The sequence below is a fragment of the Gallinula chloropus genome, assembly GCF_964237585.1.
Source record: "Gallinula chloropus genome assembly, chromosome: 5".
NCBI lineage: Eukaryota > Metazoa > Chordata > Aves > Gruiformes > Rallidae > Gallinula > Gallinula chloropus.
In genome coordinates, this window is record NC_140090.1 from 33,090,828 (window position 1) to 33,118,121 (window position 27,294).

Consider the following 27,294-nt stretch of genomic DNA (forward strand, 5'->3'; position numbering starts at 1 on the left):
AGCAGAGTGGTAATTCTCCAGGTTTGGGCACACCTTGCTCGGACAGAGGCAATAGTCGATGCTGCAGTTACACCTCTGCCTCTCCGAGGAAGGAAACCAGCAGGGAACAACCACTGTTGCCCAGGGTGCAGCCTTCAAACTGGGGTGTCCTCTCCCCACGGTGCCCAGGAGACAGCAGGAATGCTCCTTCCCCCCCCCCACCCCACTTCCCCTACAGCCAGCCCTGGACTAGCAGCATCCTTCCAGGCTTGAGGCTTTGGTTGATTTAAGCTGTTGCTACAGGGGGAGTTTGGGTCTGTGCAGAGGGAAAGGCTGGTGTGCATTACTCAGGTGTGGATTAGCAGCTGAGATGTGACCTCCTACATGATCCTGGTGCATTTTTTTCCCTAAACCGGGCTCCAGCTGACTAGAGTAGCTGTAAACAACTATACAAGGGCTAAATCAGCAGGTAAATCAGATCAGAGCTGGATTTTCTCCTCTGGCTATGGAGCAGCTTCTTTCAGGTAAAAAACACACACACAGACAAAAAAAAAAAACAACCCAAACCAAACCCAAAACAAGGCCAAGCAGCAAAAAAAGTGCTCTGAAATTCGGGGGGGCTAAGCAGAAATTTGTGGTGCAAATCACCTGAGGAGGTGATAGAAGATGCTGGCATGGTGCTGGAGAGCCTTGGGTGATTCACAAGCCCTAAATCTCCACCAAGCCCCATGCTTTCACTCTTTTGCCATACTTGCAGCTCGGTAGGCTCCAAGATTTACTGCCCTGGGAATGGGTGCTGGGAAATTGAGGGTTTTTCTCAATCCTCCTGCTTATCGCTGGCAGTGAGGCTAATCCACTTTTTTTCCTTGAGACAGACTGTCACAGAAAAATTATAGGGCAAAATCTGCAGCTCTGACTCCTTCCCCAAGGAAAAGAACAGGAAGCCTCGGGCAGGAGTTATGCCGGGGGGTAAAGAGTGGCTGAGACCCAGCGTTATTCGGTGCAGGAATGAGAGAGGAATGCACAGCTGTGTGTCTGCAGACAAACCTGAGCCACATCTGCGTGTGCTTAACCCTCCTGGACTCAGCATCCTTCCTCCTAAAGTGGAAGCGTTTCGGTCTTCCTTTCGGGTTTCCAGGCTGCCGCATTACTCGGTGGCTCGGATAAAGAGCCCGTCCAGGCCAAAATTCCTCCCCGCCCAGTGATGGGTGACTGGGGAAGGGGTGGGGTGAGGGGGAACGTTTCAGTGTGTACCCCACCATAGCACACCCTGCTGAAGCCTCGCTAGCCTTGGTGACTCTGAAGCAGGGATTCTCTAGTGCAGCGCTGGGCACACAGGGGATCGCTCCTCCAAATGTCCAGGTGGGAGCAGAAACTTTCCCACCCCCCCACCCCCCCTCGATTTTACCTTGCCTGCGCTGGAGAGCTGTGCTTTGTGTCCGAAACCAATTTCGTGTCCTGGGGAAATGAAACCAGCAGGGTTCCAGTCTCCTCCTCTCCTCTGGCCCCAGGATGCTTGTGAGCACAAAAGCAGTCGTTCAGAGCAGTTATTTACCCAGCTGGAAGCCAAGCAAGGGGCCAGGGGTCATTCCCCTCCAGGCATTGTCTATGCAAAGGGTGTTGGGGGTCTGGTATCATGGCTTATCCAGGGCTGGGGGTTGCTCCTCCCTTGTCTCCAGCCCAGGGGACACTTGACCCAACCCAGAGAGATGAGGGGATGGAGTTTCTGTTCCCAAATAACATCTCGTTTCCTCTGGGGTCCCCATGGGTGACTGGCCAGGCTTCCCTAGGGGTTTCTTCCCCTCCTGCAGGAAGGGGTAGCTCTGGTGTCCCCCCCAAGAAGACACAGCCTGGGGGCCGGGAGGTGCTCAGACAAGGACCAGCCAAGTACCCCCTGCTAGCACTGTCGCGGTCGCCCTTCTGAGGGCAGCGGGCAATGTAGGTGCATGGAGATAGAGCAGATAAACCCCGAGGCTGCTGAAACCTCCATTCCTAAAACGATCAAAAGAGACCATCCTACCGATGTCCTGCAAGATTTTATTCCAAGCACCCAAGAAGTCGGTTTAGGAAGCAGCCAAACTAAACTGTAGATGTTAGGGGAGAAATTCAAGTGACGTTTTGCTTGATCCAGTGATGATGTCCCCTCCCGGTGCCCTCAGCTGCAGCGGCAGGACACAGCACTCACCGAGCGAAAATTACATCTGTCATCCCAGCAGCAAATCGCAGGAGGAGCACGGGCAGAGAGCTTGCTTCTTTTGTGTCTCCCTGCTCAAGTTCCTCCTAGCAAATTTCGTGGACTGGGGGGACAGGGCTGGGGGAGGGGAACAGTGACAGACAGGGGTAGGGTTGTGATGCAAGCATGGCACAAAAAGAAACAGATTTGGGTGAAAATCCCAGCCTAAACTGGGAGAAACCCCCTTTGCACACCTTGCAAACCCATACTTGATATGTGAGTTAGCAGAAGACACCTCCAGGCAGTTCCACACTGAGAAGATTCCTCCTTACCCAGCAAAAATCGGTAAACTGTGGCATCCTGCCCCAGGATGCTGAAAAGGATAAAAGCTTGTGGAGCTTCTTACTGGGTTTGTATAAATTCATGGAGTGGTGGGGGAAAAACCCCACAAAACCCAACAAACTGCACCGAAATTTATCATACAGATCTGCCCAGGTCTGGTGCTCCTCCAACTGTGCCCACTCCGGGCTGCTATGCTGGGCTGGACAGATTTTGTGCTGCTTTCACTCAACCCCTCCTTCAGAGGCAGCTTTTGTTCTTCCTCAGTTTGTGGCTGTTTTAGCGTTTCCTGGGGATGAGGCCGTATAGTCGGCTTTAAGCTGGTCCTTGAAGAACTTGGCTTGCCCTGGGGAGGCATCTGAGGTCAGGAAATGGAGCTGAGCTGCTGCTGCGCTGCAGATGGACGGATTATTTCTCACTCCTGCATTAGGAGCTCTGTGGATTCAGTCGTTTCTCCACTGTGATGCTACTTATAGCCATCCCTCCTTCCATCCACCCCTCCACCCACTCAGGAGCTCTAGGAGACACCTCAAGGACCGTGCTCCTCTGATCCACAAGATCTCCTCGGCCCTGAGAGCCTGCCTGTTCAAAGGCAGAGGGATGGAGGCTCCATGGGACACAGACCTGCCCAGATGCAGGGCTGAGCACTGCAGGGTGAGACAGAAAAACACTTCCAGAAACCACTCAACAACCTGGTAGCAGAGGTGTGGGTTGAGCACTTAGAGGGATAATTTCTCTCCCTCTCATTATTCCCCTGCTCCCCTTTGCTCCCTTACATTAGCCCTTTTGGGGGGGTAGGGTGGGGGGAGGTGTACACCTGCCTGTACCATGCCACTCCTGCACCCCAAAGGATGAAGCACTGCCTTTTTCCCAGGAGGAGGGAGTCCTATTGAATTCACTATGATGCTCTTTTCTCTCAGAGTTAACATCAAACAGGCTCCCGTGGGACTCATGGGTTATTCAGCCTCTAATGATCCTGCACTAGCCGGCTTCCAGTGGGCTGGAAGTTCCTTGGGAAGGAAGAGGGTGGATGAAGGCCGGAAGGAGTGTCGCACAAGAGAAGGATGCTGCCCACCACAGGCTCAGGGGCACTTGTCCCCAAAAAGCCTCCCCAAGGGTTTTCCCCCACTGTCAGGGTTCGCAAACAGGGATGAGACTTCCCGACGCTAGCAGCACTGCCTCTCCCAGCTCACGCGAGCCCAGGAAAGCTCATCCATGTCACCCTGGCAGAAGTGGGCAGCAGCCCCGCCCCCCCCAAACCGGCCTGAGAAGCCGGTCCTGTGCTTTGTCCCACCATCAGCTATTTGAGAGGTGGCTGCCGCAGCTCTGGCTCTCAGAGCAGCTTTCTCCCAGTTCCCCCACCCCTGGCATTAGTCACGGGGATGCTATTAATTAGCCTCAGCATCCTCAAGAAGGGGCAGCCCTAATTACAGCTCTAGCCGGTTGACTTTGTTTGGGCTGGCGCCTCTGCTTTTTAATGCCGAAACAAAAGGGAGCAGACTTAAGACAAGTGATGCCATTAAGGAGGGAGGAAGGAAGGAAGGGGGCAGGGGAGGGAAAGAGGATTCCGCGAGCTCCAGGAGTTGGGAACGCTCTCTGCAAAACAATTCCTACCACCCACCCACCTCCTAAGGTCACCGGTTTTGCCAGAAACCCCTGGTAAGAGCTGCTGAGCCGAGTTTTCGCTTTGCCTGGGTGATGAAGGACCAGTGGGATGCAGGTTACAAGTCGGTGTTATGGATAACCTGCGAGCAGACCATGGGTGCGCGGGGAGGATCCCTCCCTTGCCTGTGCGCAGGGTGCTGGTGGAGGTGCACGGGCTCCTGCTCTGTATTCCCTCCCCCCGCCCCCCCCCCCCCAAAAAAAAAAATAAAGAAGAAGAAAAAAAAGAGAAAAGGTACTTTGAGGCACAAGATGAGCTGGGGGAAGGGAGATGGGATGGGGCAGTGGGGGGGGGACACGACACACGACTGAGAAGAAATAATTGCCATGTCTGAAAACAGTTACTATGGCAGCAACAGTCTTCTTGCTGCTGGAGAAAAATGTTGGGGACCAGCGAGCGGTGCCTTTGTCAGATCCTCTCAAACACACATTTAGATGCTAATGCTGGCTTTAACCTTGGCTGCTTAACCTTGATGTGACTGGGGGGGGGGGGGGGGGGGGAGGGGAGGAGAAAAAAAGGGGTGTTGGGGGTAGCGGTCATGGAAAAGATGGCTTTCCCTAAATTTGCCACTGAATGGACTTGGCAGACTCCTCTCAGCTGCGATTAACACTGTTATTTCTGCGCTTAATATTCCGCGGAGGTCTTAACAGCTTATTTATGGATAGCTGGCATTAGCTGCAGCATAATTCAGCGCCGCATCGCTCCCGTTTATCTCCGTCCCCTTGGGATCATCTGATATAGGGCCGTCTTTCAGAACATCCCCTCGGTTTGATCAGCCCGTCTATCTCGTCTCGCCTTTATTTATAACTCGCAATCAATGCCGGGGTGAAGAAGAGGAGGGGCGCAGAAGGGAATCGACTCCTTTGGGCTTTGGCTGTTGGGGAGTGGGGGGAAGAAATTCTGGTGGGCTGTTTTGAAAAGGAAAGCCTTCGGACTTGTGGCTCAGAGCCGGGTGGGGGACCAGGACTGGGGGGCGGGAAGGAAGGGTAGAGGGGCAGATGTGATGGAGGGGAGAGGGAGGCTCTCCACCCGAGGGCTGAAACAGCATCTCCTGCACTAGACCTGGCACTCCCAGACCTGAGCATGAGCTAACAGACAGCCCCACGGTAAATTCCCAAACCACAGACCTATTGCGGGCAGATCAGGTGCTAATTTTTGGGGCAGCCCGGACTGCAGTAGCCTCGGGATTAAACTTCACTGCAGCGTTTTAAAGAAAGCTTCTGCTGGAGCAATTCAGGCAGGGTCTGAATCTGCTGGTGCCACTGCTCACAGATTTGACCCTGTTCTTCTATTTCTAGCGGTGGTTTCCTTTAATGCTCCAGCTCCTGAAGTCAGGTGATCCCCCACAGCTTTCTCCACTTGTTCTCAGGAACTCATTACCCTTAGGAGGTCACCACGGGAAAAGCCTGAGGTCAAACCAGCTCAAAGGCCAAGCTGACCAGGACAACCCCAGGGCACAAAGCATTTCCCTTTGCTAGCCTGTACGACTCCCATGCCTGGATTTTGGAAGGGCATGGAGGTGATGCTGCCTCACGTGTGCCAAGGAGTTTCAGGGCTGGAGCTCCCCACACTTTTCACCTTGTCATCACGTGGTGATTTCCATCAAACCCGTGCCCAGTGCCACCTCCAGAGACCATCACAAGCGAGCTGCCTGTGTCTTTAATGATAGCTTGTGTTAGCAGGTAATATTATCTCCACGCAGCGCTGCAACACACATCCTTGGGATGAAATATGAATGTGAGAAGCGATCCCACTCCAGCCTGACAATCCTCACCGCATGCTGGCGTGGTGAAAGCATCTTCAATTAAAAGCAGGACCCGTCTTCTGCCACACATTTCTTTCTCTGGGCCTTTGTAGTTAAGCTGTCAAATAGAGTTGGTATTTGTTTTTACAAATGCTGTAAAAAGAGGGGATGGGCAGTATTGTAGGAACAACCTTGCTGCTGCTCTTTGGCTCGGGAGCGATACTGGAAAGAGATGTGATGGCAAAGAGCAGGGCAAGCCTTCCCTGGGGCTGTGGTGGCTGTCTTGTCCCCACGCTGGCCTGTAAGGGGCTTCAAGGTCGAGGACAACAGCTACATGGCTTGGGACACTGAGCCGTGCTGGGCTTTGCCATGGGTTAAAGGTACTAACATCACCTGTGAAGTCCGAGATGCAAAAAGCATTAACAGTGGTTGTGAATATTAGAGCCACCTCACCCCTCACCCTGGATTCAACACAGGTGAGGTTTTTCTCCTCCCTCCCAGCATCTCTTCGGCTTCGAGGGATGGTGACAACCCTCGGGGGATGCAGATGCTCCATGTCCCAGCACCGGTGGGTGGGTGGTGGACCCCCCCCCCCCCTCGGGGGGGTCGGCACGGGCTCTGCCTTTCGAGAGGAGAGCATCATCGTGCTTTCCGGCTGCTGGGCTCAGCTCGCCGCCGAGCCAGCGGTCCCTGCAGTGGTCCCTCGGCCCCGGGACCATTCGTGGTGCAGCAGAAGTACTGCTCGGTACTATTTTTAGCGGGCTTTTATGATTTCTGTGGCCGGTGACGACGAAGAGCGTAGCGATGACCAAGCCTGACCAAGCCCCGAGCGGGAGGGGGGCGGGGAGGGGCGATACACCACCCGGCTGGGGCTGTCCCCGGGCACCGGGACGCCAGAGGTCGGAGCCCCCGGCGATGCAGGAAGGAGAGGGGCCGGGCAGGTACCGGTGCGGGCAGCGGAGGGGAGGAAGAAGGAGGGGACGGAGGGGGGCGGCCCCATCGGAAGGCGGCGGCGCGGCCCCTCCTCCCGGGCGGGGCGGTGTCGGGCAGTCCCCCCTCGCTGCCGCCGCGTGTAGTCGCGCTGCCTGAGCCGTGCCCGTTGCCCGCTCCGCGCCCGGCGCAGCCCAGCTCCCCCCCGGGCCGTGCCCCCCGCGCAGGGCCGGCGGCGCGGGGATGGGCGCGGGGTTGTGAGGGCGGCGGGAGCCGTGGCCATGGGGAACATCTCCTCCAACATCTCCGCCTTCCAGTCCCTGCACATCGTCATGCTGGGCCTGGACTCGGCGGGGAAGACCACGGTGCTTTACCGGTTGAAGTTCAACGAGTTCGTTAACACCGTGCCCACCATCGGTTTCAACACGGAGAAAATCCGGCTGAGCAACGGGACGGCCAAAGGTATCAGCTGCCACTTTTGGGACGTGGGTGGTCAGGAGAAGCTGCGCCCGCTTTGGAAGTCCTACAGCCGCTGCACCGATGGCATCATCTACGTGGTGGACTCGGTGGACGTGGACCGGCTGGAGGAGGCTAAAACGGAGCTGCACAAGGTGACCAAGTTCGCCGAGAACCAGGGCACCCCGCTGCTGGTCATCGCCAACAAGCAGGACCTGCCCAAGTCCCTGCCAGTGGCCGAGATCGAGAAGCAGCTGGCTCTCCATGAGCTGACCCCTTCCACCACCTACCACATCCAGCCCGCCTGCGCCATCATCGGCGAGGGGCTCACGGAGGGCATGGACAAGCTCTACGAGATGATCCTGAAGCGGAGGAAGTCCCTCAAGCAGAAGAAGAAGCGGTAGAAGCCCCGCAGATGCGGGGAGGGATGGGCAAGCAGACAAAGGAACCGAGGGGGAGAGAGAACCAAAGCGATTCTTTTTGGTTTAATTGTTACGATTCGGGGTTTGGGTTTGGTTTGTTCCCCCGCCCCCCCTTTTTCTCCCCCACCCCAACCCCTTTTTTTGGCCTCCTTTCCAATTGAAAAGACAATGGTGGTGATAACAAAGCCGCTCCCGCCAGCCAAGCCCAGATCCCGGCTGCGGGTGAGAGCCGGGATCTCCCCTCTCCCACCGCCCCTTCCCGTGGACCACCGTGCTCCCGCGGGCCGCGTCCGGACCTCCTGCGGCCCCGGGTCGGGTTGGAAACACAAGCGAGACCCCCTCCCAACCCCCCTCCCCGTCCTTCGGGACCGCGGAGCTTTTGTGTGCCGGGGGCGAACAGGGCAGGACCCTGTTGAAGTGCATTTGAGAGAAGCCCGGCGTGCTTCTGGATCTTGAACCTGTGGGTTTGGGGTGGGTTTTTTTGGGGGGTGTGGGAGCGTAGCAGGGATGCGGTGGGGAGGGATGAATGCTATGGGGGGGGGGGGGGGGGCGTGTGTATGAAGGGAGCGCCTGGACTCGGCAAGGTCAGCGATGAGGGGGTGTCCAGCTGCGCCCCGATGCCTGTCCGCATCCCAGCATCCCTCCCCCGCGTTTGTCGGTGGGATGGGGTGTCGAAAACGCGAGGGGGGGCTGGGTTGGGCCAGCACGAAATGTCTGTGGGGTGATGGGTATGGGGACAAACACCCACCCCCACCCCTCCTCCTCCTCCGGCTGCTGTTTTAGGGCGCGGATGGGTGCAGAGCCAGGAGAGGCAGCAGCCTGGGGAGGAGGAGGATGACGAGGGGGGAGGGTAAGGCTGCAGCGCTGGGGGTGCTCAGCAGCTGCTGACTGGTGCTGAGCTTTAAGCTGTTTGTTTTAAACAAAAAAACAATAAAAAAGTCAAGGTTTTTGGGTGCGCGCTGCTGGGAGCATTTTGGGAGGGGGTGTTTGTCCCCCTTCTTCGAGGTTTAATTAATTGTGTCACCCTCTGAAGCGCACAGGTCTGTGCTGTGACAGGCAGGGGCGTGCTCCGAGGGCTGGGGGGTACCTGAGGAGCTGGGGGACCCCTCGCTCCCCCCTCCCCATCCCCCCTGTTTAGTGAGGGCATAGCGAGGTGCAGCCCTGTCTCTGGTACTGGGCTGGGTGAGCCAAATGCGGGGGTCACTTCATACAACCCACCAAAAAAGCGGCTTCGCGGGACCCCCTCAGCGTGTCGCCCCGCTACCTGTGCAGGAGGTCAGGGCAGTGGGGGGGTTTGGGGGGGGCGGGAATGTCATGGCAGGGCAGGACAGAGGGCTGCTGGAGGTGCAATGACCAGGGCTGGCAAAACCTGCTGGAACATGGCAGGGTGTGAAGAAGGGGGGCGGGTAACAGTGGATGGGGGGGCGTGGTACGTAGGAGGGTGGGAAGTGAGTTTGTTTTATATATAAAGATTAAAACCCAACTGAAAACAGAGGGGCCCTTGGTGCGGCCGTGTGGGCCCCTCCCACCTCACCACATCCTTCTGCAGGTGGGCATTTTGGTACCTGGAGGGGAATGAGGTCCTAGGGACCCTTTGCTGCCTCTGTTTTGGCCTGGAAGCCATCTACCTGGAGGAGAAAACCAGGGTCCCGGCTTTCCACGCTGCTCACAAAGGAGAAGCAAGCCGCCCTCGGGGTGTACGTGTGGTGGGGGTGGGGGAGGCGGGCAGATACACTCCAAACACCCCGAGTTTTGAGCCCCGCAGCCCGGCAGGATTTTCTGGGTGATGTTACACCAGCCTTCCCGTTTAAAAACCCCGTCCCAGAGCGGCCAAGGAGAAACCACTAAGCAGACAAAAGACAAAAAAAATCCCTTTTGGGATTCAGGGACCTCCCCTTGCAGGGAAGAGCGCGGCACCTTCCAAATTAGCATTGGTTTGGGGGGGGGGGGGGGGGGTGTTGTTGGGGTTATTTTGGTTTGTTTTTTTGTATTTCTTTTGGGCGTGAGGAAACAAACGTTGCAGCCAAGTCGTATGTATTCCTCTTCTTGCGGGACCCGCGTTCCCAGCGCGAGTCCCGACTTGCGTGCTGAGTGAGTGGGCTGGTCCCATCAGTTCATGTGGCTCCGTTCCCGCTTTGCTTTGCTTTGTCTTCACCTCTAACACTTTGGTACTTGCTGGAGAGAGAGAGAGAGAGAGAGAGAGTGAAAACAAGAAAAAAAAGTAAATTATTTATTTTTGATGCCACAGAAGCCACATATATTAACCCTTTGCTGTTTCTTTGGAGAGCAACCTGTTTTAGAGGCAAAACCATAATAATATGTTTTCCCCACCACCAGCAGGTTGGACAGAAGCAGGACACGTGCAGGCTATTAGTGGTGGGTTTTGCCTCCTCACTGTCAAGACGTAGGTCTATGCTGGCACAGAAAGCCTGGTGGGGAGGATTTCAGAGAGCTGGGTCCTTCCTTGGGAGTCTGTTACACACAGCTCAGCTGAGCATCCCCTTGGAGACGTGTTCGGCAGAGCGCTTGAGCACGCGCTCCACCGGCAGCGCGTGCGTGAAGGTTCAGCTGAGCCAGGTGGGATGCTGCACTGGAGCTGTTCCCACTGGCTATTGCTTCCTGCAATAGCTAAAAAGACTTTGTTTTGGGTATTTTTTCCCCGATTAGTAGCTAACAGCTTCTGTGGTATTTCTGCAACGTTTCACAGCCATATGCTGGCTAGTTTTCCCCTGTATGAAGATGCGCATCGCCTACGGTGGGCTAGAAGAGGTGCCTCAGCAAAGCTGTGGTTAAGGGGCTTATTATTATTATTTTTCTTTGCAAGGTTGTGCGCCTTCCCTAAGTGTGTTCGAATGACCTTTGGTTTTATTTTAGCAGCTGCCACGAGGTACCACACTCGTTTCCCCAGGTACCTCTGCAGTGTGTTCCCATCAATGTTGGACATCCTGCTGCCCACGTCCTACTCTGGCCATTGTATGTCAGTCTCTGTTCCTCCTGTCTTTTCTTCTTCTTCTTTTATTTTTTTTTAAAAGATGCAGACATAATGCTGTGAACCGAAATAAATTATTTATACAATGAAAGGGCCTGATAAAAAACACCCCAACAAGTCTTGTTCTGCTTATTTCTCAAAACCAACAATGCTGTGCTTTACAGTCGGTTCTTGTAGTGTGTTGTGATGAAGGAGGTTGCTCCTGCTTCCTTCCACTCTCCAGGCAGCTCCACCACCCCAGATAGAGGAACCACGGGTGCAGGGATGGAGAAGTGAAGTGCTGAGGGTGACCCTGCACCCAGCCTGGGGCACGTGGCGGCCCCTCTGCAGCCTGGCCCCTCCAGGACATCGATAATTTTGCAGTTAATGAAATCTGAGCTCTTACCGTGGGTCACTTCATTTCTCTGCGTCCCAGCTGGCTGGGGAGAGCACGTGGCGTGGGTCCTTCCCTCATCCCTTTTCATTTCAAACCTATGCAAAGGAGGCCACTGCACTCAGAGGCAAGAGAGAGAAAGTGTTTGTTGTTGCTCAGTGGGGCATCATTATTATTATTATTATTATTATTATTATTATTATTATTATTATTATTATTATTTCTTTTCCCAACGCACGGCCTCTGGGAAGCTGTGGCAGAGAGCCAGGTCCGCAGGGGTTAAAGCACCAGGCAGGCAGCTGAAGAACAGGATGCTGCAGAGCTGGAGGCTGCCTCTGCTCCTGGGTGGCTGCTGACACAGGAAACACTGGGGTGACATTTCGGAGAGGGAGAGCCAGAACTGGGTGGTAAATGACTTTTTCTTTCTTTTTTTTTTTTTAAATGATGACATGGCAGCTGGAGAGAGGAAATGATGAACGCAGCTCGTGCAAGTGCTGTCTGGCAGGGTTTGGGAGAGCTCGCCCTGCTCTAGGGCTGTGCTGAGCTCCTCTCTGCTTCTCAGGTCGTCCCCTCGGTTTGTAGGATGCAGTGTGCCCAAGGGAGGACATACTGTCTGCTCTGCAAGGTCAGGGCTCTGGGGGTCGAAAGGGTCACAGGACCTCAAAAGTGGCTCACGAACCAGTGACATGGTTTACTGAGCTCCTGTCAAGGCTGCTGGTGCACACCCAGAAATCACTCGTAGCTGAGCTGGATGGTGGTCCATGGCATTCAAGGACTGAGTTGGTGAGTGCTCAGCTGCTGTGTGGCTGTGTGGAGAGCCTCCAAAAGGTGCAGCTCCTCACAGGCTCCTTCCTCACACAGAGCATCATCAGCGTGTTCCTGTCTCTCTGCCCCATGGGTGGCAAAGCGTGTGGCATGGTCTGGTTCAGCCTGAAGATGTTTCTGACCATCGCTTCCCTTTGTGCCTGCGGCCCTGTTTTGAAGGCAACGTGCTGGACATGGTGTGTTTCTCCTGGCTTGAATTCCATGGATCTGAAAGCCCAGGGGTGGATGCTGCAGTGCCAGCACCCTCTGTAGTGTGATGGGACCCGTCCTCACCAATCCTGCCTGGCGGGAGTGGATTTGTGGTGGTTTCCCTGCTGCAGAGGGTGGTGCACGCTGGTGCTGTGTCCTTGTACAGGCTTATCTGTGCACAAGAGAGCCCTGACTGTGCTGTGTCCTGTGGACACACAGGGTGACCTGCTGTGCCTGCGTGGAGCTGGGGGGGCTGTCCTCCTCCACGTTTAATGGGGGGAATCATCCCTGTCCCTATGCTGGAGGGAAAAAATCCCCAGCCAGAAGGGTTTGGCTTGTAGGTTTTGAGAAGCTGTGACTTTGCTTGTGCAACTGGATCTACTCCCCAGCCCCATGAATGGTGGCAGGGGGTGGGGGGGCTGAACTGAGATGACTCAGGTTTGGGATTTTCTTTACTGCCAAAGCCTCTGGCTTGCGGGAAGGGGTGGGAGGGGGTTGTGTCTTCTTGCAAGCAAAGCGCCTTGTGCCTCCAGCTGTGAGGATGGACATCCTCCTTCAAGCCACATAGCCCGTCCTCCTGGCCAGAGATTGCTTTTGTCAGCAGGGGTTTTTGCATGTTTAAGGCCAATTGTCATGAAAACGTTTCAGAAGGATCTCGCTGACCTTGCGGTGCCCTGCGGCAGGCGCTGGCTGTGATTTATGCTGTCATACCGCCTCCCCCAGCAGAGGGTTCAGCCAAACAGCCGGTGATGCTGGAACTGTGGTTCCCCAGCCTGGTGATTTGGGGAAACCCTCATGGCATGTGGAATGAAGGCCAGTGGGCAGGGCCCCAGAATGCTGCCCCTGCATAGGACACAAATGAAGCGGTGAGGACCGGGGCTGGGGTCTGGCCAGGAGCCACAGGTCCCTGACATACCCTCTCTGAGTGCCACCAATCTTCTCTTACTCTCCCAGACAAGGGTGTTTGGAATGCCACTCCAACAGCTTGGCACGTCCCACATTGTCACAGACAGAGCTTCATGTCACCTCCTTCGCCCTGAGAGCTGCACGGTCCCTCTTCTGCAGGTTCTCCCTCCACCTAGGTCTTGGTGTCTCGGCGACACGGGTCCTTCTCTCTCTCTTTCCCCAGTTTGCCTTGTTAAGCTAAATCCCTCTGCTTTATTTCAAACGGGATTTTCCTCCAAAGCAAGCATCTTTAAAAGGATCATCTTGGTTACTGTAATTTGTAGGGCACTGAATCCTTGAAGCACGGCGTAATGCAAAGAGAGATGGTTTATCACACAGCACAAGGCACTTCTGGGCAAAGTTTGGGTGGGGTGAGGGTGAACATCTCTGAAATGAACCATAAACCATTACAAGAAGTAAAAATAAAAATAAACAAACCCAAACCCAAACCCCTCACACAGATTCAAACTTGGACTCAATTTGCTTTGTTTTCAATTCAGTCAGCTCCATCCTAGGGCCTCTTCAATGTGAATTACCCCAAATCACACCTGCTGCTTTGTCTGAGCAGCAACAGGCCACTGCCCTGAGCCAGGTCTGCAGGGTACTAAGGCACTTCACACAATCACCATGCCAAAATAAAAAGGGGAGAGAAGGTGGTGCTTGCCTAGTAGAGCAAAATTGAGAGTTTTCAGCACAAGGATATGCTTATCAAGGGTAGTTCATGATGACTAGGGAATATGGGGAGCCCAGCCTTGGGAGTATTTGCTCTAATAAACCATTCTGTTTATTTCAGCTTAGCTTGTATTTGCTTCCCTCAGATACTCGAGTGGGATTTACAGGAGGAAAGCTGACAAAAAAAAAAAAAAAGAGCAACTCCCCAGCAACTATGTTAAAATACTGATAGAAGGGGGGTTACAAAGCCTATAAACCCTCTGGGTGTTCCCTGGAGCTATAACCAGCTGACAGGTGACCAGAAATAATCCTATGTGCCTCATGACCCCCTCCTCCTCCCTCCCTGACAGCCCTAATACTAATTATAGCATGAAGGGGGGGTAAGTTTGGGAGAAGTGCCACTGACCCCATGGCCACAGGATGATGGGGGAGAGGGACAACAACCTGCTTGTGGGCACTGGGCAATGGGAAAGTCAGGTTGGCGCATTTTCAAAAGTTGGTGTCTGGAGAGACAGCTGGACCTGAAGCTCCCAATCCCATCTGGCACTGCTTCTATATTTTTCTGCTGGAAGGAAAGCAGGACACCAAGCTGCTGGATTTTTTTAAGTCTCTGCTACCGACTCCTGCCTAACCCTGGTCACATCACTTGACATGCCCCCAGGCTTCTTTTCTACAGGCATAAAGGAAGGTTACCAACCAGGCTAAAAAGACGTTGGTGGAGTTGCAATGCTCAGATGCTCACCTTAAAGATGCTAAATGTGCAGGACTATACCTTAGGTGGTAGGGAAATGGTGCTTTGGGTGGGAGAGATTACTGCAGGTCCGGATGTTCCCGCTTGCCCTGTGGGCAGAGAGACACTCATCAGGGCTGAGTGTCTTGGTTCAGCATGAAGCTGACTGTTATTTTATGAGCTGTGGCTCGCTGAAACCCACCAGCCATACCCTCCGAGTTATAGCTGCGAGAGGGATGTTAATAACCCATTTGAAACCCCCAACCCCACACTCGTGGGTTCCCCTACAGCTATGAGGATGGCAACGAGGTCTGGCAGGCAGAGGAGGTGGCACAGAGGGTCCCATCACTGCTGTGCCAGCAGCAGACAGGCTGTGGCTCCTGTGGAGGCACCTTGGGACCCTGCAGATCCACCCACACAGAGGTGAAAGACCAGTGAGGCAACGCAGAGTTGGGAACAGAGGGCAATTGTTGTGCTGGTTAATGTTTAAATAGCTCTCAGAAAGCCCCCTCCCTTGCTGCTTGCACTCTCTAACAAGGGGGCCCTTTCAACTCTTTGGCAACTTCCCCATCCTTTGGCTTCTGCCGCTCACAAGGTCCGTGGGCAGGCGGGGGAACGGCAACGCTGCAGCTTTGCGATGTTTTCTTGCCCACCGCATCCTCCCAGGATGGGCCACGCTCTTTCCCAGGCAGCCTTAGAGACCTCCTGATGACCTGGAAGGAGGCATCTGTTAGAGCTTGCTGTGGGGAAAAAGAGGAGAAGAAAAACAACCACCTCCCCCACCCACCCATACAGCATTCATGGAGCGTGGACTCAGTTGCTCCCCATCCAACCTACCTGTGAGACAGCCCTATCGCCAGAAGAAATGGTCCTTAGCTTTCCCCATACATGGTTCTTTGTCTCCCCTGCTGTGGCATCTGGAGAGGTGGGGAGCCCCTGCTGATGTTTCTCCTCCAACCTCAGCCCAGCCCTGGGACCTGCTGCATTCCCTCTGGTATTTCCAGCAGCCCTGGAGCATCTCAAATTGGGAAGATGGTTTAAACTCATCCCCAGCTGCCTTCCCACCCAGCCCAGCCCCTCCTAAGGCGCTGCCCATCATCTTTTCATCACAAGGGTGTGGTGCAAAGAGCCCCAAAACCTCACGCAGGAGCCCCTGTGCAACTCGATTAGAGTGATGCAGGTGGTGGCAGTGGGGGCAAAGTGGTTTCTTGAAACCTCAGCATTTCTTCTCAGCCTGGCTGCTCTGCACCCCTGGGAACTGCTGGGCTGTAATGGGTGAAAAAGCCCAAGCGTGACTGCAGGCGAGGAAGTCCTGGTGTGACAATGTGTTTGAAGGGAGCGGTGGAGCACGAGGAGGCCATAAACCCATCGGGAGGTCACGGAAAGGGCTGGTTTAGGAAAAGCAAGCTCAGCTGGAGCTTTACCACTTGTGGCCCGAGGGTTTGTAATCTCTGAGGATGCTCTGAGCAGAGCGGAGATTGTACTGCCTCATTTCGACCTAAAAACTGGCTCAGCCCTGGATAAGCACTGCCTGGGAGAAGAGGGTTGGGGGTCTGTGAGCAATGTCCTTGTCCCCTACCTCCTCCCCACACCATCCTTGCTGCAGAGCTGGAGCCTGGGTGGCTCTTTGAGGCAGCAAATGCAGACAGACACAGGCGGCTGCTCCCCACCCCTCTTCATGGGTTGCTAACACCAAAGCTTGATGTTTATCCTGTGGTTGCCCATGGGAGACTTGGGTGCCCAACGCTCCTTTATTTTTAGCCAGATAACAGAGGGAGTGACGCAGAAAGATGGGAGGGGGAAGAGGGGTGGAAGGGGGGGAGGGGAAGGGCTGTGTCTGCTGAGGCAGCAGCAATGTTCAAGTTCCTTATCTGTAATTACTTGCAAATAAGTCCTGGGTACATTTGGAGGTTTTTTTAATATATCTATCTATCTGGATATTATCTGTTTTTCATATATAGAGAGAGATAATTGCAGACAGGGGGAGTGTCAGGAGACCTCTCAGACCGCAGGTATTTCATTAGCTCTTATGTCACCAGAACCTCATTGATCCCCAGGGTTTCAGCCCCATCACGCAACGGTGTCCCAGTGTCCCAACAGGGACAACCAGCTGGTGTGACCACCCCAGTACATGTCAGGAGGGAGAAACTGTGGGCTGATGTCAAACATGAGCTGCAGTTGGAAGAGCATTGTCTTTGCCAGCAGCCGAAGGACCTACACGGCAGCTTATGAAAGGGGCTTCCCCCTGTTGTGGTCCAGCATGTGCCTGATGTCATGAGGGCACAGGGATGAGGTTCCCACTGACTTGTTCTCTGCTGGCTCGTGGGACCAAGGTTGGGCCCACTAAGTCCAACCCCTTCAAGAAGATTTCTTGCCTCCTGGTTGAACCCTGGCTCTGCCTGTGCCTCCTAAAAATCATAGAATCATCATAGAATGGCATGGGTTGGAAGGGACACCAACGATCATAGAGTTGCAACCCCCCTGCCACACACAGGGTCACCAACCTCCAGGCCTGCAGCTACACAAGGTTGCCCAGGGCCCCATCCAACCTGGCCTTGAACACCCCCAGTGATGGGGCAGCCACCACCTCTCCGGGCAACCTGTTCCAGCACCTCACCACTCTCTCTGTAAAAGACTTCCCCCTAATACCTAATCTAAACCTTTCTTCCTTTAGTTTTAATCTATCCCCCTTGTCCTGCCACTGTCTACCCTTTTAAAAAGCTGATTCCCCTCCTGTTTCTCTGCTCCCTTCAGGGACTGGAAGGCTGCAATGAGGTCCGCCTGCACCCTTCTCTTCTCCAGGCTGAACAAGCCCAGCTCCCTCAGCCCCTCTTTGTAGGGGAGGTGCTCCAGCCCTCTGATCACCTTCGTGGCTCCTCTGAACCCTCTCCAACAGTTCTACATCTTTCTTGTATTGGGGCCCCAGCTCTGGACACAGGACTCCAGCTGGGGCCTCACGAGGGCAGAGTAGAGAGGGACAATCACCTCCCTGTCCCTGCTGGCCACCCCTCTCCTGATGGAAGTTTCTTCTGGTGATTGAGAACCTTTTATTTCCCAGCCCACAATTCTTTCTGACTACTTTCTGCCCGTTGTCCCCTGTGCCAGTGTTTTCCGTACCTCAAAATTCTCTCCTTCCAGCTGGGGTGGATTCATTGATCAGCTCTCTGATTGCTCTCTGAGCCACCAGCCTGTGGGTTGGGGAAGAGCCTCCCCACATCCCCACTAATTTCTGCTCTGAAACCAAGGAAGGTAGAAGAGGGAAATTCAATAAGACATCAAGATTATCTTCCAGACTCAAGCTGGAGGTCTCAAGGATGTTTCTGATGAGCTGGGAAAGGCCTTTTGGAGACTGTGTGCCCTTGCTGATAGGGACAGACCCAAATTTCCACTGATGGCCCTATCAGCCCTCTGTCATTGCCTGCTCCCAGGTAGACTCAGCCCTGCAAGGTCATGTCTTAGTGATCAATAAACCAGGGTAAGAGAGGCCCCATGCAAAATGTTGGCATCTGTAACGGAGCTGCTTGGAAACCATCCAGTGCTCCTTCTCCCTCACCATCCAAAAATGAGAATTCATCAAAACCCAGCCATTTCATGGAAACACTGATGGCAAAATGCCACTGTAGGGGTGAGAAAGGAGCGAGCCACAGTGACCTTGGCCATTTGGATAATGCTGAAATTCCACTTCTGGAATCATGTCTGCTTTGAGATGGCTCTTTCCATCCTTTATTTTTAAGGCATCTTCCGTTATTATATTTGTATAAGGAAATTTAACTTGAAATCTGAGCAGGACACAAATAGGAACCTGCACTCCACAGCAGCTTCTCCCGCAGCACAGCATCTCTGTCCTCCTCCCAGCAGGGTGATGCTCCCAAGAATATCCTGACCTGACACATGTAGATCCTCTGGGTTCCCTGGGAGGACCTTCCACTTTCTCCACACTGCTGCTTTTTTCTCACTGGGTATCCAGGAGTCTCTGGTAGCTCAGAAATCTCTGGAAATTTCCAGGAGCAGAAGAAATCCTATCCCTTTCCCCCCACCATCATCCCCTCCTGCCCAGTTGAAGCTTCTTTTATCATGAAATATGCAGAAAACTGTTTGGTTTCTAATGATCTGAATTCCTTCAGTCAAGACAAGACTTGACTTGCAAAGAATGTGAATTATTTATGTGTAGATAATAACAAGAGGAAGAGCACGAGGGGGAAAAAAAAGAGGAGTTTGTCTTTCATTCCCCTCAGTGCTGCTCCTGAGGCTTAGCCCTGCCCAGGATAAGTATTCCCGATTATCCCAGGAGGATGGATTTACCTGGGGACCTTCCTCCAACTCTGTAAGCACAACCCTCCTCCTTGCTTTAACGTAATCACTAAATACAGGGTGGGGACACACACACACAGAGGACGGGGGGACAGGACAACAGCCCCAAAAACCCTACTTTTCTCCCCAAATTCACCCTAAACCAGTATACTTTTGCATCCATTTTGTGGACTAGCTTTTCTCTGTCCCCGGGAATGGTGCCTGAAATCCAGCTTCCAGCTCCAGCCTTGCAAATGCAGAGGATCCGATGGTTATATTTCATTTTGAGAAGCCCCAGAAAAGGCAAACATAAAGCTTCTGGGGAAAAAAAAAAAAAAAAAAAAAAAGCAAGCACCATAGCACAAGAACAGCTTCAAAACCCAGTTTTTTCATGTATGAACCTTTGGGAGATTTCTGACCACAGGAAGATACCTGGGAGCCTTATGCTGTGTGGAGCAGCTTTCGAAAGGCAGGTTCAGTGCTCAGTTCCATTTAACATCCCACAATACTTAACTGCAGCCAAAGCACCAAGAATAATTGAGGATCCTCACCTCAGCTACTGTTTGCAGCAGGGGGGACATGTTGGAAAGGGAAGAAGGAGTTTGGAAGTAGGAAATAAGAGACTCTGGTGCATCTCTCCTCTTGATGTGAGCTCCCAGGGTAGGTCACGAAAAGCCTAGTCCTGCTGGCAAAACATAGCTGTGCTCAGAGCTGAAAAGGTAAATCCGCTTAAAAAGATGCCCTCTGTGGTGAGAGGAGTGTTTGCAGCTTCAGGTCTGATTCAGCAAATAGCACAGGGTAATTTCTCAAAAGCTCAGACTTGTTTCCCCCCCCTCCACCTCTCTCCATCTTAAAAGGGACCGACCTGTTTCTTTCCAAAGCCAAGAGAGGTGAAGCCTAAACCCAAATTCCTCACTCCATCCCCACTCTCCCCTTCTTACCGTGTCCTGTCTTGACGTTGCTGTTGATTGCATCACTCAGCAAAACAAACCAACCCACGCACTGCCGAGGTGATTGTTCCTCCTCCTCATCCTCAACACCTGCCCTTTGCAGAGGGGGGTACAGATGTAAGTGAGGGGGACAGTTGGTTTACTGTCCCTGCATGAAACCACCCCTTAAGCCAGACCCCCACATGAATGGCATAAAGGTCTAAGGGTTACATCATCTGTGTGACCTGTCCTAGGGACCCTGCTTTGGCAGGGGGTTGGACTTGATGAGCTCTGGAGGTCCTTTCCAACCCCTACAGTTCTGTGGTTCTGTGAGTCTTTGCTCTGTGAAATAGGACAGAGGGGGAGCTTTGCAAGGAATCTGAGCTGCTCCTAGCTGAGCTGCTCACGTTGCTTGGTGTGGCTGTGAGCTGAAACTAGGGGAAAGTAGTGGTCTGGTTAAAAACCCCATGACTTTGTCAAAATAGGGTCACAGGGCTGTGCAGGATGGGCACAGACATCGCACAAGTGGATAATGTGCCTTTAATTACTCCTTATTACTTAGAGTCCCAGACTGGTTTGGGTGGGAAGGGGCCTCAAAGCCCATCCAGTGTCACCCCCTGCCATGGGCAGGGATACCTCCCACCGGCCCAGGGTGCCCAAAGCCCCATCTGACTTGGCCTTGAACCCTGCCAGGGATGGGACAACTTAAGTGTGCTCTCCTCAGCTCTACACACATGTAAGCTGTAATGCAGACAGCAAGTCCTTGAAATCCCATTCCCTGCAGGTTTGGCCCCTTGTCCTTTTACCTGCCACAGAAGAAACAGTGCCTGATGATTTGCTTCAGGGTTTCTGTGCCAGCTTTTTGGATGATTTTCAGGTTGATCCGATAATCCCAAGGTCTTGCTTCAGGGTGTTCTCACCTCCTTGGGAACTATGAAAGCATGGAAGATGGGGGTAGGGCAGGGGGAGACATCTCAAGGAGTCCCTTCCGTGCCCCAGTGCTTCTCTTCAAGCTCAGCTGAGATGTGGCTGTCACAGTTATTGGGAGAAACAGGAAGTGAGAAGAGGCAGCAAGATCTCAGGATCCTTGCAGGGATATGGCTGGGCCTGCAGAGAAGTCCCTGAGCTGGGCACAGCAGGTTCTGTAAGACAAGTTTTAATCCTAGAATGCTCAGGCCAGGCCTAACATCTTTGAGGGAAAGCTGCAAATCCTAGCTGTGGAAGAATGAAAAAGAAATTGACTTGCAAAACAAACCACTGGCAGAAACTCCAATCGACATGGGCTCCAGGCAACAAAATCAATCCCACATTTTCCAGGCCATGCTGGTCGTCAGACACGCTCTTAGCACAGGGTGGGAGGAGGAGTAAAAGCTATGACTCAAATTCTTATGGGTGAAATCAAGAAAATCCATAGTTATAGCATCAAGAACTGTATCAGGGGCTCCTGAAGGGAACAGAGAAACAGGAGGAGAATCAACTTGTTAAAAGGGCAGACACTGGTGGGAGAAGGGGGATGGAGGGAAGCTGAAGGAGGGAAGGTTTAGATTAGATATTGGGGGAAGTTCTTTACAGAGAGAATGGTGAGGGGTTGGAACAGGCTGCCCAGAGAGGTGGTGGATGCCCCATCCCTGGAGGTGTTAAAGGCCAGGTTGGATGAGGCCCTGGACAACCTTGTGTAGCTCCAGGCCTGGAGGTTGGTGGGCCTGCCTGTGGCAGGGGTTTGGAGCTCTGTGATCCTTGGGGTTCCTTCCAACCTAGAGCAGTCTATGATCCTATGATCAGCCAAAGCAGAGGAAAGCTGCATGGCAACCATTCCCAAGGGGAGAAAGGAGGAAGGTTTAGAGAGGGCATCAGGGCTTGGTCAAGCTCCTCAGTCTCACTCCAGCAGAGCTTATTTGGCATTGCCAAAAATGCCTGTACCACCATGCCATAGGTGTGTTTACCCCCACTCATCTGCTGGTCTCTGAGCCAGAAGACTGGAAAACACACCACCACCACCACTGAGAAGCCATTAGCCCCTCCATCACCCACCACCAGGCCCCTTCCCACCTCCCTGACCAACAACAGGACAACAAGGAGGAGCTGGGAGGTGTTTCATCTTCATCACAAGGGTTACTGCAGCAGCATCCAAAATAGAGACATGTTTGAATCAGTGAGACCATTCCCCCTGTCCCCCCCTCCAAAAAAAAAAGCTCTATCAAAAGAAAATAAAGGCAGAAACGTTCCACAGCTGGGGAACCCTGACAGCTTTAGAGTCAGCTTCTCTCTCACACAACCAGCTCCAGCGCAGCGCAGGGTGCAGGCAGGGAGGGGTGGAGTGCAGGGAGCCGTGGATCTGGCAGGGGTGGGCAGGGGCACGAGTGTACACACATTGTGTGTGTGTCACACCGCTTTTGCAATCCGCTTGCAGTCACAACTCTCCACTGTCAGCGTAACACTGACTCAACCGTCCCCAGTTATAAACAAAGCTAGCAAGAGACTCCTTCCCAGGAAAGGAAAATGCTTGGGGAGGGGGGGGGGTTGGTTCCCTGAGCCTACATGGGCTCCAAAAGCATGTCAGGCAGTAATTAATCACTGCAGGGTATTTACTGGTATGTAATTATGTGCAGTGAAAGGTCTGGAGATACAGTTTGCTATCAATCACCACTGTATATCAGTCACATAGACCGGGTCATCTCATAACCTGGCTGCCAGTTATTTTAAATGTTGATGTTTCAGGTAAAATCTGAACCCTCAGAGATTTAATTCCCAGTGTTTCAAGTGTTTCATGTCACATTCCTGTCCCAAACACTTCCAGCAAGATCCTTCCCTGACCACCTGTGCAGGAGACAGATTCACGAAGTTTCAGAACCTTACTCAGTGAAATGAGATGTCTTTATGGGTGGGTGCAGGGAGGGGGGTGGTGGTGTTTTCTCTCTGGGCTGCATGGATGTTTTTGGGCACATGTTCCCTCAGGCACAAGGATTTTACATGGCTTTGCAGCATCCATCCCACATATGCCATGCAGCAGCCAGGATGTGGCCTGCTTACCTTCCCTTCAGAGCAGTGCCAGACCATCCACATGACTTATTGCCACTCATGGCAATTTTATCAGGAGCTCAGGGGTATTCAGTGGTTTTTCAAAAGCTCCACATCCTTGGGGTAACTTTGCACACCATGGAGCTCCACCTCCCTTCTCCAGTCAGAAGGAAAGGAGAACTCGCAGCTCCACTGCAGATGAAAAGCAGCCAGTATGCAGAACTCAACTACAACCACCTTAAAGAGTAACTTGTGAGTTTTATGCTGGTTTCAGGGGTTTGCAACAACTCAGGATTCCCCCCCACTCCTTAAATCCCAGGGTTTAAAGGAGCCCCATCTTCCTGCACATTCTTGGTGCGGTCACAGCCCTGTTTTCCAGAAAAATGAACTTCCCAGCTCTCCTGGGCACACCCCCCCATCTGCACCCACGTACTGAGCAGAGGTGCAAGTCCCTTCTGGTCCCTGGCACAACGAATGTGTCCTTGGAGTTGTCCTTTTAGACCACAGGGGAGATTTTAACTCTCTCTGGGAAACTTTAACTTGTTTAACTGCTGGAAGTGGGTTTTGTCCCATTTGATGGTCATTTATGCAGAAGTTACACACAAAGCCTTCCTGACGTCGCACATGAGTAAGGCAAGGGAGGTCATCTGGGGAAAACAGAGGATGGCTGTGGTGAGCGAGCCCCAGGAGCCTGAGATTTTCCACCCACGAATCAAACAGCAAGTCACTGGCAGAGATAAAACCCAGCTCTCCAAAAAGGTTTGATCTTGTCCCTTTCCTGAAGCACCCTGCTCCAGAGAGAGGCAAGCCTGTGACGGTAATAAGTAATTATAACCACTGTCCTGAGCGTGGGATGGACAGCCAGGAAAATCCCAAAGTGCCACGTTAATACTTCAAAGGTCACACACATCACATGCTCTCCTTCTCCTTTCTGAAGGAAAAAAGGAGTCCAAGCCCTCAGATGGATTTAAAAACCACTGAGTGTGGGAGGCTGGTTGGAAGCCCATGTTCAAAAGAGGATCTGGTAAGATCTCAGGCAACCTATGGACACTGACTGATCATTCACAGCATCTGGGACATCACACACAGAGGCTGGAGGCAAAGCATTCTTCCTTCTTCTCGAGCTCTCTGGTTTTAACTGGTCCCTGAAGCTCTCTCCTGAGTACTTGGATTTCTGTTTTCTTGGATTTGTTTTGTGGTACTTTCACTGCTGCTATTCTGGGGAGGGGGGAGGAGTGTAATGAAAGTGAAGAAGAAGGAAAGGTTTCATTTTACCTTCTTTCCCACCTTTGCGGTGGGGTGTTAGGGAGTGGTGTGGGCTCTGCCACCCCACCATGCCTCCACCAGCAGACCTTAATTAGACCTCCAACAACCACATCACTCTCTCATCTGGGAGAATTAGCTCCCAGCGAAGTACAACTCCCAGAGACAACACAGAGATGAGCTTCATCCCCTAGCCCATCAGTCACCGCCTCTGGGATTGTCGGAGGGAAGGGGAAGCGGGGATGGGGTAACTGATTCATCCTTGGCTCAGCTTCAGCCTGAGCCCTTGCTGATCCCTCCTTGGAACGTGCCTCAGTTCACGGAGCTGGACAGCAAGACGCTGGGGGGGGGTGTGGGATAATCCCTGCTCCACATGGGATGCGGGAATCAATGCTGCAGGGGATGCACAGCAGCTCCGTGCATCCCCAGGGGAAGAGAGGAGGCAACCAGCTGGAAGTGGCCTCAACCCCAAGGGAGCTGGGTTTGGTCCACCTCCGAAGTGTCTTTTTCCTACTGGAGAGGAGATGGGGGTGTGAGCTGTGGGTGAAGGGCACATGTCAGAAGGGTGGCTCGTTCACCCTGCCCTGTTGGGTAGGGTGGGAGAAGGATCCCACCCAGGTTAGAGCAGCCAACATGTGTTGACAAGCAGGACCGCTCTCAGGAGTTTGGGATATTCTCCAAGCCCCTGTTGTGTGAGCAGCCCTAGCTGTGCTTGATACGGCGTCATGTCCACGCTCAGCATTGCTGTGCCTGCTTAGATCCTGCACAGGGGCTGGAAAGGGAAAGCAAACACCTGACGGGACTGATAACACATAGATTCCTGTCCTGGTGCTGGGGCTTGGCCTCTCCCTAACCCCATCACACAAGCCAGCCCCAGGGAAGGAGGGAGTCAGGTTTTCAGGGAAAGCTGGGCAGAGCTGGACAGGAGGAGCAGCATGTCCCCAGGGCAGGGACAGACCTGCTGTTGCTTTCTCTGCCCTGTGGAGGACTACCTCAGAGGCAGACCATCCTGCCCAGAGACCCACATCCTCCCTGAGCCAGCCAGGACAAGTGCTCAGGGCAGGGACAGTGTAGGGCTGGGTGCCAGCATGGATAGGTATGGCCGAGGTACCCCACTGGTCGCATCCTCATTTGGAGGGGCCCAGGGCAGGAGAAAGCCCTTCCCAGTGACCGGTGCCCCCACAAAGGAATGCGAGCTATGCAGGGACCAGAGGTCACTGCAATCAGGCGCAGAGAAGGGCGGCTGCAGAAGGAAAAGATAAACCCAATAAATCAAGCTGTGTGAAGAGGAGGAGGGCACAAGTGCGCAGAGCTGCCGGAGGATGGTACAAGGCAGCTCCCCCCCTACCCCCAGGCAGAGGGGATGGAGGGGAGGTCTAACCTGGGCCACAGACTGGCCTGGAGCTGGGGGTTGCAGAGCACTGGAAGAGGCATCCCAGGGGCAGTATCCACAGAGGGACACATGCTAGGGGCACCTGGGAGCCTGGCCAGGGTGAAGGGAGCGAAAAATCCCCATGGTGAGGAAAGTCACCTGGTTTTGTATAAAAAATATTAAACAAAAAATCGGGGGGAGCGGGGAGGGGAGAGGCAGCACCAGGGCAAATATCAGATGGGAAATAGCAGAATGCTGGTTTGCTCTCAGTTTTGTTCTATTTTATATTACTCCCATAATGGAGACAGCAGTCTGCAGAAGGCACAAAAGTCTTCTTGGAGAAAGTTACAAATGGCTGTGAAGCACTTTCAAACCCATCATGGGGTTTTTTCTGGTTTTCCTGCTTAGACAGGACATCTCCCTCAGGCTCGAGCCCTGCTGTGCAAACATTCATACCTGCCACTCCAGCTCTGTAAGCTACACTACCCAACAGTGGCTCAGGGGAGATGGATGGTCATCTTGATGACTTAGCTGGTGACCTGGTCCCCATTCTCAGGCTCTCCAGGTCAACACAGGTATAGAGATGTGTGTTTCAGACACAGAACTAGCCAGGTAGCTAGACTTGCTTGCTCAGAGCGCAGAATAATCTCCTGGTGAAAAGAAATCTGAGCTGGTCCACATCCATTCTGTGCAAGCAGAAGAGCTATATTAAACCCAGGTCATATGCTCTGGATGGTCAGAGCTGGTGCACCCTTGAAGAGAGGATATCAATATCAACTGAGAGCCCAGGTCTGGTGCAAACACAGAAACAAAACGTTAGTCTGCTCATCCGTGGAGAAGCAGATGGGAAATGTGACCCTTGGTGCCTCCAAAAATAAAGGGGGAGCTGTGTAGTCTCCTGGCTTTTAGCTTGGTTTCTTTAAGATGCAAGGCTTGCGCAATGAGGACCTCACAGCTCCCCAGCCAGTCCACCATCCTGGTCCTGAGACAGTTTTTGAACCCTTTGGCCAGTCTCCCCCAGATCTGGCAGAGGAGCTGAAGTCTCGCTGGCACGAAGCGCCTACGAGCCTTGCGAAAATAGGTGACTCGCTCGAGGAGAAAGAAAGACACTATAAATATCCCGAGTGAAGGAAGAATTCATCACTCACTCAGCTCTTACACATCAGAGAAAGCTGTTATAAAAACCCCTGCCACAAAGGACGGCCCAAGCATGAATCACTGCTTACAAGATATAAAAGAATCCAACCACAGTGGCAGGATCCAGAAGGACCCAGACATCCTTAGTGCCTCTGCTCCAGACCACGTACTGGTGCTCCCTGCCTGGCCTGTGGCCATGGGGTGGGCATCTTGTTCTTTTGGGAAAGATCTCCTGGGGGCAGAGGGCCATCTGTTTGAAAAGAGATAACATGTCCCTTTGAAGATGCTGCCTGCAAAGGGCTTCTGCTTCTAAAAAAATGCTTTGCTCTGGTTTTGTGATAATTCAGCAGGCTAAAGGAAACCCTCACACCACTTTTCAGTGAATACAGTGGAATCAAGAGAGATGGTTTGGGGCAGAAGCAGCAATTTGATGGAAAGGAGAAAAGGGGCAGCTAAAAGTTAAAGTTTCAAGGCTGTGGGGATGAAACTATCTGCCAGGGTCATGGTGAGGGATGGATACTGAATACCAACATACCATAGATGCCCAGAATAACCTAAGTTGTCTAGATAACCCCCAGTCTGGAGTATAGCACACCCATCCATCACTGAACTGGAGCCATGAAGCCTGCTATAACCCACCTCAAATCTTCACATACCATAGCAGCAACTCTGTATTACAAATCCTGGTTGCCCAATGCATGGTGAAGGTCTCTGGGTCTGCCAGAGGGCAATGTACAGGAGTGTGATGTGGTCAGAGACTGTTGACTCTGATTTGTGCTGGCAGGTTCTGCTGAAGCAACCAAGTCCAACCTGAAGGCAGTGGCAGCAAGCTTTTGGTGGGTAGAGTTGAAACAGA

General features: G+C 53.2%; 1 protein-coding gene across 1 annotated transcript; it reads left to right on the forward strand.

The window, feature by feature from the left end:
• Positions 1-7,109: 7,109 nt before the first annotated feature.
• On the forward strand, positions 7,110-8,175 carry ARL4C (ARF like GTPase 4C; the record flags this gene model as incomplete). The annotated part of the gene is made up of 2 exons (XM_084265102.1): positions 7,110-7,684; positions 7,867-8,175. The coding sequence occupies 2 exons, from the start codon at positions 7,110-7,112 to the stop codon at positions 8,120-8,122; spliced, it is 831 nt and encodes a 276-aa protein (XP_084121228.1). The 3' UTR covers positions 8,123-8,175.
• Between the last annotated feature and the right edge of the window lie 19,119 nt (positions 8,176-27,294).